General features: G+C 44.6%; 1 protein-coding gene across 1 annotated transcript in view; it reads right to left on the bottom strand.

The window, feature by feature from the left end:
* Positions 1 to 13,823: 13,823 nt before the first annotated feature.
* The window catches only part of ARFGAP3 (ADP ribosylation factor GTPase activating protein 3), a 33,878-nt gene continuing 32,211 nt past the window's right edge, over positions 13,824 to 15,490 (bottom strand). Inside the window, exon 16 of the mRNA XM_042795486.1 lies at positions 13,824 to 14,926. Coding sequence (XP_042651420.1) covers positions 14,909 to 14,926 — 18 coding nt within the window. The 3' untranslated portion in view covers positions 13,824 to 14,908. The remainder of the gene's footprint in view (positions 14,927 to 15,490) is intronic.

Here is a 15,490-nt window from a genome sequence, read left to right as displayed (position 1 = left end):
GTCGGGGCTGGAGGGCCAGAGCTGGTCATCCCCTTACCTGGAGATCCTCGTGTCAGAAAGAGGAGGAAGCAGCTTAAAATCACCTTCCACCTGGACACCCTGATGACGAAAAAAAAGGAAAAAAGGAAGAAACTCAACCAGGCACCTGCTGTGACAGCAGCCGGTCACCCTATCTCACCTCTCTTTTCGGCCTGGGACCCCTCAGGGTGGCCGAGCTCCTCGGGGCAGCTCTCCTGGTTGCAGCCATCGCAGAAGGGGGAGCAATGCAGCACCTGAACAGTGCGAAGAACTGTGGGGAACCGGGACATTAACCTCGCTGCTGCAGGTTTTGTAGAGGCTCAGGCAGAAGTAACTCCTACTTATGTTCATTTAAAGTTATTTTCTCAACTATGAGAGTGAGATATTTTTTAAAATTAATTTTTAGCGAAAACTTAGATTTTGCATAATGTGAATACTGTCACGGAAACAGGAGTCTCCCTAAAGATACTCTACTGGATGTTTTTGTTGTGTAGCTTCGTTAAATTCCTCCAGTCTGAATTTCTTAAACATTAATTTTGTTGCCAAAAACAATGCCTTGAAAAAAAAACATTTAGGAAGTGACATTATCTGTATTGTCAGCTAACACACTCTTTTAAGTTAGCTTTTTATTACTGCCTACTCTCCAAATGCCCTGCTGAATTTTCTAGCAATTAAAAGGTAATACAGACAAAAGGCCTTGGGGGCCAGCTGCAGGCAACGCACGGCGAGGCTGCCGGTGCTGCTGCTGCTGGAGCCAAAGCCAGAGCTGCCCTGCCAGGTCAGGGTGCTGCGAGCTCTTTACATCCACAGAACTACCAACTCACTTGGGCAGCCTGCGGACACTGTTTGGCCTGAGCTGAAAACAAACAGAAACTGCAAATGCTGTTGACTGGTGCAAATAAAGGCTTTCTTTAATGTGCCGGGGTGTACAGGGGTGGGCACGCAGCCCGGCCGCACCTCGTGCCATTACTGTGGTTCCTGCCAAAGCCACCTCCGAGGCTGTGGACCTGCTCCAGCCCTGGGTCTAGATGGAAAGACAGGATTTTATTTATCTGCTTCTGAGGGAATTGCTAAATTGGTGGCTCAGTGCCACGGGAAGTATCTGTATGTGGGGGGATCTCCAGTTAGTCCAGCTGCTCCGGCCAGGGAAAACCAGACCCGCTCTCACCAGCATGCCTGTGGGGCTGCCTGCCTGGGCACCCCCTGCTTCTGATGCATCTTGCCCTTCCTCCTCCTCCTCCTCCTTTTCCTCCTCCTCCTCCTGGCTCTGTTGCTTTGCCTGCAGCAGGCCCCTGCCACAGACATGAGACAGAAGCTGACCCCCCTTTCGGGTGCTGCATGGCAGAGGCATCCCAATTATTTATTTTCTCCCCCACCCATCTCTGAGGCTTGTTTTGAGTTAAGTAAAAGATTTTTTGGAGCAGGGTGTGGGTTTCCTTCCGTCCTGACTCAAGCAGGCAGGAATAGAGCACGGGAGCCTAGTCCAGATGTCTTTTAGCTACAGCTCCATGTTTCTTCATGAGGATACTGGGCTTCCCCTCTGCCGTGCACCAGGGTTACAGTCCCCCTTCACTCCACACGTCGCCAGTAAGGGGACCTCTCCTCTCCTGTACCAGTGGAGGAGGAAGACTGGAAGCAATTTGGGAAATGGGCTGTAACTTACCCTGTGCACATAGTGAGGGAGCAGCCAGGAAAAAAGAAAAACAAACCACCCCCGCCCCCCCCCCCCCCCCCACCCCCAAAGAAGCTTTTTCCAACACAAAGTACAGATTTGATGCCTACAAAACATTTTGTGGATTCCAGACTGTTCGTGCCAAAAAAACAAATGCGGAAATAAAAGGAAAGAGTCAGAGGAAAGATAATTTCTTCCTGGCATTTTTGATCAGGTCTTTTGGTTTTCATTTAAGTGTATTTAAGATGCGCTTCAACTGAAAGGTCTCCAACTAGAAAGAAAACATCACCTCTCAGGCTGAAAAACATATTTAGTTTGATCCAAAACATTTTTTCTTTACTTTTTTTTTCTTAATCTGATATTTTTTAATTGCTTTGAGTGAGAACAAAACTTTACATCTCCATTTTTTTTCCAAACTAATTATAAAAGGGAACTATTCACATAGCTCTGTATACAGTGCTCTGCACGATGGACCCACCAGTCTCTACAGAAGCCTGTACGTACCCATATTCATTAGCATTTACATCACAGTTTTGATGCTTCTCCAGAATGATGCACCTTTTTGCTTGAAATTCAGTAAGGTTTCAGAAATTCCCTTGGCATTTCTGGTATTAAGTCTGCCATAGGAAAGGCTGCAGCTGCAGTTAAACCACCTGTATGTTCCGCACTCAGTGACACTCATCTGCTGCCAGCGGGGTGATGGGGGCTGTGGCTCCTCTCCCACACGCACCTCATTGACTCTCTGAAATCAGTGAGGTAGCTTTTCCTTTTTCATCGATGAAGGCAAGCTGCTGTGTCCAAGGGATTAGTCAGGGCAGACACTGTTTTTTCACTCCCTGAGGTGTCTGGACTTCATACCAACCTTTTCCTTCAGGGGGAACAAAAGGTGCATTAATCTAGAGTGGTGCAGGAGCCAAGACTGAAGAAAACCAGGCTGTAACCCAGGCCTGGTTGCTCTGCTGGACAAAGTTGAGCAGCTCCACACTTCTTCACTCTTGCTGCCTTCACTGCTGTTCAAGTCCACCTCCCAGGCTGCAGAAACCTGCTGCAACCGGGGGACGTGCACAGATCCAGCCCACTGCTGGATCCTGCTAAAGGTGGAGCACTGCAGTTTTCACTGGGAGAAGGGGGAAATGAAAGTATTAAATTATATTTCCATGGACGTTTAGAAAACTTGGAAAAAAAGAGAAAAAAGCCAGAGAGGGTGCTGTTTGAATGAGATGAGGCAAAAAGCTACTATTGATTTGCTGAGTCAGCTCTCCTCTATTAGCCACTTTGGATCAGAACAGCAGTTATATCTCAGTTACGCAGTTATGTTCCAGTTAGACGCTTAAGTAATGCTTTACTTCACATTTCTGCCCACTCCCCATTTTCTCAAGTCTTGGGTGCATGCACTCCTGCCTCCCTGGCCCACCACGTAGCTCGGCGTCTCATTTCAAGCGAGCAGATTTTATGCGTATTTGAAGCCTGCAGGCTGAGTTTATAATAGCTCCCAGAAACTGCCATTGTTTTCCATCAAAGCTGAGGGAATGAGATCCTGAGGCCAAGCGGCTTCTTCCCTGCCCTGCTCGGCCAAGAAAGCTTTCACGCTTAGTGCCGTGGCTCCGTTCTTGCATATTGTAGCGGCCACAAAACAAAGCTCAGATGGCCTCAGACAGAAGCGAGTGCCAGTGTACATATCGTAAAAGCAATTACCAGCGGGGTATTAGAAATACAGACAAGAGGAAGCCAGGAGCAGCTGGGAGAGGCTGATTTTGGGAGATGGGGTGCAGCAAGCAGCAGGTCTGGGGAGCTGCAGGGTGCCCCGGCTGCACAGACACAATACTTGGTCTCACCATGGCCAAAAACAGGTCAGTGGCAGGCACTCCATATTATTAATTCATCATAGAAACATTTGCTGTTCAAAGCAGTGCAAGTTAATGGCTGTGCAGGAAGAAACTGAGGCATTTGGGGAGCGGGGCTCGGGGCAGCAGTGCCCAAGCTCCCTCTCCAGCTGGAGGAGACCCAGGCAACACCACCTGAATGCAAACACCCCGCGGCTCACCGGCCGGCTGCTCCCGTGGGCCCAGCGCCCGGGTCTCTGCCAGCTGCAAAGGGAGCTCAGACACCGACCTGAGGTGTCGATCTCAAACCAAATCCCAACACCAGTACCCAGCCCGCGGTGCACATCAGCGGGAATGATGCCTACAGCCACAGAGTCCAAGAGCCTCAGCTCTCCATCCACCCTCAGCAGGTGGAGGAGCTGGAATGGGTCATCTGGGAGCATAAATTTGAATTAGTTGGCGCTGCAAGCAGGACTAGTGCTGCAACATCAAAATAAGCAGCAAAGGGAATAGGTGAGGGAGGAGCTGGTGTTCTCAGCTACATCCTGCCACCAGCTGAGGCACCAGCCTCAGCTGGGACCTCACCCCACACCGGCCATGTAGGTGACAGGAGCACATCTCCGTAACTTTGAGAACGGGGAGGAGGGCGGCAAGTCACTGTGACTAATATGTGCTGGAAGACGTCTGCTGCCACCGGTGAAACAGTCCTGGGATTTTTGAAAACTTGCAGATGACAGTTTACATGAAGAAATTTTGCACTTGTCTATTAGGTCTTGGAAAATGAAGAGAAATTGAGCACAGAACTGAAACTGGTATTAATGTCATTAAAGAATGGGAGAAATCAAACCACTGTAAGTACAAACAGTGCCTTAAAGGGTTGGCTTCATAATGTTAAAAATAGCTGCAAGGCAAATCACTTGAGGGGAAAGAAACAAAGCAGAAAAGGGCAGTGATAGAAGTGCTGAGAACAGGAGGTCAGAGGCTACAAAAGCTGGCGTCGCCTAACTGGAAAAAATGATTGCTGAGAGATGAGTGCAGAGAGCTCTAGACAGAAAAAAGATGTGGGGGGAGAGGAAAAGGCAATGTAAGCAACCACAACAGAGAAGGTAACATTTCTGAGGGACATAGGACATAGTTAATACGGTCCCATTAAGAAGGATAAAGAGTTGTAAAGGGAGAGGATGAGCAGGGAAGTCTGTGGAAGTAATTTTTTTTGCCCATAATTCTGTTTATGGACCTTCTGATTCTGGAGATAGGGTTCCTCCAGTTTGGTGGATTGATGCCCACTGCTTGTTTCTGCCCCTCTGTGTACTGCCTGGGTTTCTGCTCCGTCACCCTTCCAGCAACTTCTGGCAGAAATCAGTTCAAGCCCAGAGGCTCTCACACCCCTGTCTTTGTGTTTCTCAGGCCAGGACGGTGAGCTGTTGGTCCCTCCCTGCCTTGATACACCCTGACCTGGGTTTCCAGTCACAGCCTGTCTTCTTGCTGTGACAGAAAGCCCAGGGCAGGGAGGCGGGAGGACACAAGCATGGGGTGGCTGGGCGAGAGCTTCTAGAAAGACTGCAAAGGAGTGCCGGAGCTCAGTGCCTTCCGTCCTTACCTCCAAGGTCCTCCCATCACCCCAGCCAGGTGCAGGGAGGATGAGGCACATCCTTCTAGGAGCAGTTTCTTCCCTCCAGCCCTGGCAGCCTAGAAGGACCCCAGCCACCCTCAGCAGCACAGACCCCTCCCGCCAAGGCCATCACTTCCCAGCACTTGCACGTAGAAAACAAGCAGCTGTCAAAAACTCAGCCAAACCAAGAGAGGCTTCACAATGCCAGGGAAGGAATGTGAGGTGGATGCTGGCATTGCCACGTGGTGACAGAGAAGTCCCCCAGTCTGGAAAAACATTGTGCAAGAGGATGAGATGTTCACCAAGCAAAAGGGGAATGCCAGAGTCTGGACAAGCTATCACACACGACTTAATCAAGTATTGCCCCATCTTGGCCAGCTGAATTGCTTGGCATCCACTTGGTAGAAATGCCAGCACAAATAAGGTACACCTTGTGGGGAAAAAAAGGGAATAATCAAGCAACATTTGCTTTTCTGTATCAATTTTCCCCAATTTCATTCGTAATGTCCCACAAGTCATAAAGTAAAAGAAATATCCCAGTTATCTGCATGCTGTTGATTAATATTGTTTCCTTTCTTTTTCAATTCATTTGTTCATCAGAGCAGACTGGTTTCATTTTGTGGTTTCCATTAATTAGCATAGTTAATGTTTTTAACAATTTTTTAACCTCAAATCCTACTTCAGTAAGATGAAATAAGACTCAACCCATTTCCCAGACTTGGGGCAAACAGCTTTGTAAGGCTTTAACATCTTTATACCACACAGTGAATTTCAGAAAATAACCACTGAATAACTTTGTAATAGCAAACTTCCTTTAATTTTTTAATGTGGTTGGAAACACATAAGTAATAATGTCATGATTTAAATAATTACTTTGGCAATTGACTTAGAACTTAAAATGATCACAGCAGTTCATACCTCTAAGCTACAACTCATGCAAACACAGGCAAGATTCTCTAAGCTGAAAGTTTTCTGAAAACCTTTTAATAAACTTCTTAGCTGTAAGAATAAAACCAGCCACCACAGCACCACCCCCAAACCTGGGGGCCATGCAAAGCACAACCATCTTGTGCATGGTGGCCCTTGACTCCCTCAAACCAGCACCCCTCCCACCCCCAGCAGTATGTGACACACATCTCTGCTTCCAGTCGGGAGCTGCCAAGATGGGTCTGAAGGATTTAAGGCCTTCCACTCAGTAAGAAGAAAAAAAATAATTTCATTATTCTACCCTGAAGTACCCAAACCCTCTTTTCTTCCCCTGTATTTTCCTTTCGGATATGACTTATTTTGCAAAAACGCAGCATTTTCAGTATAAACTCAGAAGCACACATTTTTTTTTCCCCCCAAGAACAGGACATTTGGATTCACTTTATAATTGTTACATGCCTTAATTCTTCCCCTTCACATTTCAAAGACTGTTGAAAGCAGTTATGGGTTTGGGAACACTATGATGGCCTGCGTATATTCTTCATCTGACCTTCACAAACCAGATAGTGGTGGTGGTGCTTGCCTTCAGCATTGGTCTTCAAGGATGAACTGGAGCTCTCATCATGCCTCAGGAGAGACTTCTCTCAGTGCAGACAAATCCTATTTTCAGTTGGATTTACAGAAGTGAGACAGCAATGCACAGATTTCCTTAGGTCCACTGGACAAACTGATGTTGCTGCTCGAGTACCCACAGTTTAGTCAGGCCTAAGAGCAGACCTGGCAGGCTGGCACACCAGAAAACTTCCCTCAGACATGATGGCAGCATTTTGCCTCCACATCCATAACAGGCAGGTCTGTGGAGCACCTTTAAAATACAGCTCAGAGCAAAGCTGTCCTGAGTTTGTAAAGAAGTTAAAATAGCTGGGGGGGTGTCAGTGGTCTCGTTCCTCACTGGATTTAGCAAAGGGTTTCAGAAAGGAAAAATTATGGACACAAACACTGGCTTATTTTTGAAACTAAGACAATTTTGTGTTAATCAGGATCAGAAAAAATCAAATTGTTTATTTCTCAGTTCAGCCAAACTGGGGAAGAGATCCTTCCCCTAAGAAAAACCCAGCCTTGATGAGCATTCCCCTGGAGCTGAAGCCAGGCTGCTGCAATCACCTTCAACCTCTTTGTGAAGGGTCAACTCCGGAAATCTTGGGAAAACCCTCACTGAACACAGCCATGACTTCATCTAACCTGGCTGGGAAAGCCCACTCCAGCTGCTGCCCCCTCGGTTCATCACCCTCCACTGCGGCTACAGGGTTCTGAAAAACTGGTTCACCCAAGCGACCCAAGCACCCCAACCAAACACACCCCTGAAGCTGTGTTGTCTCGCAGTTTGTTTTTTCTTACCTGTCTTGTTCTAACCTTGAACAGGAGAGCAAGGAAAGAGGGTGACAAAACATAGCCCAGGAGCAGGAAAGGGGCACGTACCAATAAAAATCACCATTAAATACATCATTAGATTATTACTATGCAAGCAGCAGCATCCGCCTTATCTTAGTAAGGAGCTCAGTTCCACACCAGTTATTCCCTGTTGCAATCAGTTATTAAAAATGCATTCCTCTTCAGTGGATGATTGGTGTTAATTAAGGTGCTAACTAGAAAATTCACTTATAGCTTTGCGTTTCCTTTATTTTTTGGTGTTCTCAAGACAGAAAAGGGTGGTATTTAGTGTTATAGAATATAACAGTCATCTTCAGATATTGAAAACAAGGAGCTGCAAATGTGGATTAGAAAACATGTGCAGTCCAGTCTGTTACAAATACAATACAGCCCATTCACTTCCCATTGGTCAAGCTTCTTGTGAATTGCGTGTTTCCAAAGCGTCCTATTAATGCTTCTGGATCTCCCAGCATTGCTCCCATTTGTAATTACATCAATCATGAATTACTACTGCATCATGTAATTTTGATATAAACAGGAAAGAACTGTCAAACAGATAGGAGACATTATGAGCACACTGTGTATTACCAGGAAGGAATGCAGAAATTCATGTCAATAGAATGAGAAAACCGGAGAAGAAAGAGGGTACCTCTTCAGTGGCTGGCTGCTATACTTCAGAAATCCAGCTTCACATCAGCTTTTAAAAGCGATTCCTATGCAGAGTTTTAAGTGTTACCTCATGCCCAAGCACTGTGAGCTTCACAGGCTGCCTTTCGATGGAGCCACTGCTCAGTCAGACCTTGCACAGAGCGTGGGGGATGAGTACGTTTGGCTAACGCATCTTTCTCTGAGCAAACACTGGCAATCTCCATTTCTTTCCCCTTTTATCATTTTTGGTAACAAGTCCTAGATCTTTCTGTGCTATGGGCACACGTTTAGTCACACAGCTGGTCTTTACAGACCATGACGAAGGAGCTTCTCTTAGCAACGTTACTGTGTCAGCACCTTCCCTCTCTATGTGCCAAACCTGTCAAGCACGGGGCGGGGGTAAGTAACGGAATGACAGTGCATTCATCAGTATAAATTAATTCTGGAATATGTCATTTCTGATCAAGCTGTTCTGTTAGCAATCTTCACATCCACAAAGCACTGCACTGTGCTCATCTCCCTGAGGATTTTGTCACCTTTATCATTACAGTAACTGAAACCAAAAGAAAACCACATCCATTTATAAACACAGCTATAAATGCTGTTTTATATTGATTGGCTCATTAGCTGATGAACCAGTAAAGAATTTGACTTACAAACTTCAGACTGCAGAATTTTCTGTCCCCACGTTATAGGATCCTGCAGTGTCGGGATGGGAACACCTCCACGTTCACATCACCAAACCTGCCTCCTGCGTATCCCAATCTTCTGTACCCTGTCTCACGGACAATCCTGCTGTGTCTTCTCAAACCAGCCTGCCAACAACATAATTATTTTCTCCACCCTTCACCAAGGAAAGACACAGCTCTTCCACACCAATCTCCCGATTAAGAGAAGATGTAGGAGTCCTTGCAGCAGACGTATGGAACATCAGTGCAAATGCTGGGGAGTAGATATCCATATTGCCCAATGTACAGCAACTACACAGGGCCCAATCCAGGTGCCCACCTATAGATACTTTAGATGCCCCTGATGGCGCAGCACTCCAGGAGACCCACACCTCCTGGTGTCGCAGCCAGGGATCAGGCAAGGTATGCTGAGACTTTTCTAATGGCAACTGATTTCTGTAAGCAGACAACCGATTTGAACTCTCACTAGCTAAGACACAGAAATAGCTACCTTTAAGATCAAAACCTGCTCTAAGAGACAACTGAAGAGAACAGAAAGGCCAGACTAACCACACAAAATCCAAAGCTACAAATGAATAAATAAGTGTCTCAGCTTCAGTACAGAGCTGTAAGACAAGCTGAGGATAGAGAGAAATTCGAAGAAGTCCTCTGTCATTCCTTTCTCGCTTTTCTCTCTAAAACCAAGGAGGTTGTTGAAGAAGGTGCACCCTTAGAGGCTTGCAAAGCAGAGGCCAAACTGTTCTTGCATATCTTGCAAACAGGATGGACACAACTCTCTACTTACCTTCCAAGCACCACAAGGCTCTCTGGACTGCTTCAACAGGGCTATATTTCTCTATTTTCACATCTTCTTGGGAAGAAAGCAATGCTGCTCACCGTGTAAAGGGAAGGAAAAGTCTCACAGAAACTGAAGTTGAAAAAGAACCATGAGATCATACTGCTTTGTGTGCGAGACCGCACGGCTAGACTCCCTTTGAAGGTTTTAAATTGTAGACATCAAGAGCAAATTTAAATTGAAACCGCTAAAATTAGAAGTAACGTATTCTGACAGTTGCAGCTGATCTTGGAAGAAGACAAAGGCAGTGCTTCTGTTTTTCTTTGAAGTTGTGAGCAGCAGAACATAGGATGAATGCAATTTTTCTGCTTTGTACCACCTCAGCAACCTCCAGGTCTGTAGGACACCAGATTGACCATTACTGACCAAGGAGAATCCAGTCTCATATGCATGCATATGCAAAAAAGCTGATTTGTTTAGAAGCCCCTCAAAACCAAATCAAGCACACACCACTTCATGTGGTCTTCAGTTTCATCCTTGATTTAAAATGACAACTAAACTTTGTCTGGAGAGCAGGACAAGAGCAGTGTTAAAATACATGTAGCTAAAGCAATGTTTACAGACTCCTATGCTATAGAGTCACTCAGCCCTCTCTTGCACTACAAAATTCTTTTGAAACAAAAAGCTTAAATCAGGATCAAAGTGGCTCTGGAATTGCTTCTCCCAGCAGTGGAACAAACTGATGTGAAGCAGACCAGAATGACAGCATTGAGCATTTTCCATTTTGGAGACAGCAACAGAAAGAGACAGTAACAAGATTCCCTTCACACTTTACTCAGGGAAGGAGACTACAGGTCTCCACACTGAATGAATGCTGGTTCTGGTGTTTTAACAACTAACTTCAAACATTTTTCTAACCCTTTCAATTTAACATACAAAAATAAACTCTCTGAAATATAAAGTATTAAATTATCCTCTTTCCCCTGCCCTTATATGCGGTGTCCTTACTGGACTTTAAGAGGAGGAAACTTTAACCGGAATGATTCACAGCTGCCACTGCCATAATTCAGTTTCAGCTTTGAAAAAGCAGTATGTGTAACAGCAGGAAGAGAGGATTAAGGAAAGAACTGCAACAAAATGCAACTGGTGACCAATGCCAAGTTTTACTCAGAAACTCGTTGCAAAACCAGATCCAATTATGTGGTTTCATCACGCTTTCTAAAACCTGTGACACTTGCAGCAGCATCAGTCATTTGCCCCTCTTACCAGAGGCTGATAAATGTGTTTGAAGGCAAAAGATGGGAATAAGGAAAAGGACACACAAGAAAGCAGGAATGCAAACCTAATTTTAGGTTTAGACCTTTTCTCCCTTTGATCCAGTCCAATCACATCAGAGGTGCCATGGCATCCTGAATTCGCAGGAGACCAGAAGAGTTAAAGCTGGCTCTTTCAGTGTACATGGCAACTCCTCCCCACCTCCATTTGATGAAACCAGAGTGACACCACATGGGTTTATTAAAGGCACAAATAGGTGTATTGGGGGTCAAGAGCTATTCATCCACCCATTACATCAAGAGAACATCAAGAGAATGTATTAGCAGTACACGGGTTGCCATAGAGAACCTGCAAAACTGCACAATATTCCTGAAAATGTTTAACTGTTGTTCACCTGTAAGACAACTCTGTGGTGGAATCTTCAGATTGCAGCAAAGAGGAAAAAGTTTATACATCTGTTACTGTTGCACGTTTTACAGTATTTAAGATAATCCCATTGTTTCCTCCTAGAACGACTACTTATTTTGTACTGAAAAATATATTTTTTTATTTTTATTTTTCCATCTGTGAGTGGTTTGCTGTATTGCAATGATACATTAAAAATGCACAAAATTATTTCACTGTAGGTGATCTCACATACCTTGTTACATATGAGAAACCATGGGAGGGAACAAACTACCTTTTGTTATACTTCACTGCCTTAATTTAAGCAACTGCATCCACAGACAAATTTCTAAATATGCAACCTAGTTATTGGAGGAGCAACTCTTCTGCAAGTCACTGAATGCTGTTGGTATAGTGCAGCTCTGAAAATAAGACCATATCTTACTTGTAATAAATTTGCTCTTTCAGTTAACTTTATACACAGTAAAAAAAACCTGGAATAATCACCTGTAATTAGAGAAAACCAAAGCAAGCCCTGACCAGTTCATTTGTTTGTTATATTAGCAAAATCATCCCTATAGGGTGGGAAAGGAGAAAGGGAAAAGAGGAAACAAAGCAACAAAACCGTAAAGCTCTACAGTTAAGCAGAACAAATGCCCACTGTAAGAGAAGATCAGATTTGAGACCATCTAAGGAAACTGAAGGTGCACAAGTCCAGGGGACCTGATGAGATGCATCCACAGATCCTGAGGGAACCAGCAGATGTAGTGCCTAAGCCACTATCCATCATATTTGAGAAGTTGTGGCAGTCTGTCAAAGTACCCACTGACTGGAAAAGGGGTAACATGACCCCCATTTTTAAAATGGAAATGAAGACTCAGGGCCAGTCAGTCTCACCTCTGTGCCTGGCCAGATCATGGAGTGGATCCTTCTGGAAACTGTACCAGGGCACGCGGAAAATAAGGAGGTGATTGGTGACAGCCAACATGGCATCACTAGAGGCAAATCATGCCTGACAAATTTGGTGGCCTTCTACGATGGGGCTACAGCACTGGTAGATAAGGGAAGAGCAACTGATGTCATCTACTTGGACATGTGCAAAGCTTTTGACACTGTCCCACACAACATCCTTGTCTCTAAATTGGAGAGACATGGATTTGGTGGATGAACCACTCAGTGGATAAGGAATTATCTGGATGGTGTCACTCAGAGTTGTGGTCAACGGCTCAATGTCCAAGTGGAGGGGGGTGACAAGTGCCGTTCCTCAGGGGTCAGTACTGGGCCCAGCGCTGTTTAACCCCTTTGTCGGTGACACGGACAGGGGGATCGAGCGCACCCTCAGCAAGTTTGCCGACGACACCGAGCTGTGTGGTGCGGTCGACACGCTGGGGGGCAGGGATGGCATCCAGAGGGACCTGGGCAGGCTGGAGAGGGGGGCCCGTGTGAACTGCACGAAGTTCAACAGGGCCAAGTGCAAGGTCCTGCCCACGGGTCGGGGCAATCCCCAGCACAAATCCAGGCTGGGCCATGAGAGGATTGAGAGCAGCCCTGCGGAGGAGGACCTGGGGGTGTTGGTGGGTGGAAAACTGACTGTGAGCCAGCAATGTGCGCTCCCAGCCCAGAAAGCCAACTGTGTCCTGGGCTGCATCGAGAGAAGTGTGGCCGGCAGGGCAAGGGAGGGGATTCTCCCCCTCTGCTCTGCTCTCGTGAGACCCCACCTGTAGTTCTGTGTCCAGCTCTGGGGTCCCCAGTATAAGAAGGACATAGACCTGCTCAAGTGGGCCCAGAGGAGGCCACGAAGATGCTCAGGGGGCTGGAGCAGCTCCCGTGTGAGGCCAGGCTGACAGAGTTGGGGTTGTGCAGCCTGGAGAAGAGCTGAACCATCTCCAGGGAGACCTTACAGAGGCCTTCCAGTGCTTAAAGGGGGCCTGCAGGAAAGATGGAGGGAGACTCTCGTAACAGTTTTAAACTGAAAGAGGGTAGATTCAGATTAGGTATAAGGAAGAAATTATTTATTGTGAGGGCGGTGAGGCGCTGGCCCAGGGTGCCCAGAGCAGCTGTGGGTGCCCCCTCCCTGGAAGGGTTCAAGGCCAGGTTGGACGGGGCTGGGAGCAACCTGGGCTGGGGGAAGGGGCCCCTGCCCAGGGCAGGGGGGTTGGAACAGTTTGGTCTTTAAGGTCCCTTCCAACCCAAACCATTCTGTGATTCTATGATCTTGTGCTAGTTTTAAAAGAGAAAGATCATTTTTGAATTAATAAATCTAAATGCAACAGCTGCAAGAGAAAGTTTCCTGAACTGAGAGTTAGCTTTAAGAGGCAGCTAGAAATTTAAAAACAAGTACAGTTATACCATTAACTGTATTTCAACATAGTATTTCAATACACTAGCTTATTTTCTACCCCAGCCTTAGTTCATGATTTCTAAATCACTACAGCAATTTAATAGGAAAGCTAGTTTCACTAATTGAAATTAAAGGCTAGTTTTACTATTGTACAGACAGAATACAGATGGCAGTATTTAGAAAGCTGGAGACTGGTGTCTGCACATAGAAATTTAATTTAAAAATGAGTTTATATCAATTGTTTTTATTAGATATCAGCAGTTTACAAATTTGAATTGAGAAACAAAGTTACAGTATGGAATTAGCTTGAGCTCATTCTTGGTTGTGAGGTTTTTTTCTTTAAGTTCATAATCATTTTTATAAAGGATGTCATTAGCAATAAATTCTAGACTGTCTAAAACACAGCCTTGCTACTTCCTCATTCAATATTTCATAATTTATCAAAAAACTAAGATTGTTCTAAACATTTTTAATAAGTATTTAATTAACTACTCTATTAGGCTCCTTTTTTTTTTCAATTTGTACACAACACAGATTGTTAAAAAGCACTTAAGGATTCTATATTGCAATTTTTTGTAATGTTAAAAACTAGGAATAAATACGTTATTCCCATGACAAGATGAAATCCACTATTCAATATACCATGTGTCTTGTCTTCTCCATACCTCACATCTAAGCACACAATTTTCTAGCAGGAATATTGTTTTAAAACACTAATTCCCCATCATTTTAATGCACAACAACTTATGACTGCAAGAGCTTCTTCTACTTCCTGACAAGCACAGGTTTAACTGAATTTTATATTTTGCTACAGTCCACTAAATACCACCTCACCATATGCTTAATTTACATTTTCTTCTCCACAGCTCGTAAGACAGTCAGAAGACAAGTTATGTCTGGCAGGTAAGAATGCAACAGCACTGAGGTTCCCATTAGGAAGCCTCATTTCCAATGCACATGTTCACCCCTCTTTCTCTTTCCTGCCTCACAGCCAAAAGCAGTAATAACATAAAGTTTCCAACATCTAACATTAAGGTCGCTAAGAAATACAAGACTGTAAAGGAGAAAAAAAAAAAAAAAACAAAACCAAACAAAGAGCATATGCAATGTAACAAGTTGCTACAAGATTTCTGCTCTGTAAGATGAAATAGCAGTAAGAAGAGGCTGAACCAGAAAGCTGCACAAGGAAACAAATATGCTGGAACAAGTAAAAACATCAGTCTTAAGGCAACCTTCATTTGAATCAGCAGTGTGATTACTTGTGTATATGAAGAGAAATCCTTCTTTAGTGTAGAATGTCAATACAAAAGATGTTATGAACCATATCGATCCTAGAAAAGTAAAAAAAAAACAAACAGACCTGAGTATTTTTTCCATTGAAATAAATTAGTTTTACTTGTATTTGTAAAATAAATAGTTTAATCCTTAAAGACTTAAAGAAACTGATCAATGCTTCCAAGAACTGGAGCTTATGGTTTAACTCCAGGATAATTAGCCCAATTTTCAAACACCTGAGGAGCTCCCACTGACCTCATATATGAAATGCAAACTAACTGGAGCACAAAGCATTATTTACACTATTGAGACTGGGATGTCTTAATTTTGTGCACAAACGTGGGTCAGAGGTATTACTGTCAAGTCAATAAAAGAGCCAATACAAGAGCTAGGCTAGATGACTGCTGTAGGTCCCTTCCAACTAAACTATTTTATCCTGAGTTATGAACTATTATTAATTTAAAAATAAAGTGACAGCATATAATTTCCATGATGGAATTTTTGTTTCAGTTGTAAGAAAACAAACAAACTATGTAAGGGAAAAGGTGAAAAAGATATTCTAAGGAAGGTGAGCTAGCAGTCTACAAAACTCAAAACCAAACTCCTCTCCCTAACAATGA

This window comes from Tyto alba, unplaced genomic scaffold, assembly GCF_018691265.1.
Source record: "Tyto alba isolate M040663 unplaced genomic scaffold, T.alba_DEE_v4.0 Super-Scaffold_21, whole genome shotgun sequence".
NCBI lineage: Eukaryota > Metazoa > Chordata > Aves > Strigiformes > Tytonidae > Tyto > Tyto alba.
Note: the sequence above shows the minus strand (reverse complement) of the source record. Positions and strands in the feature narration are given on the sequence as shown.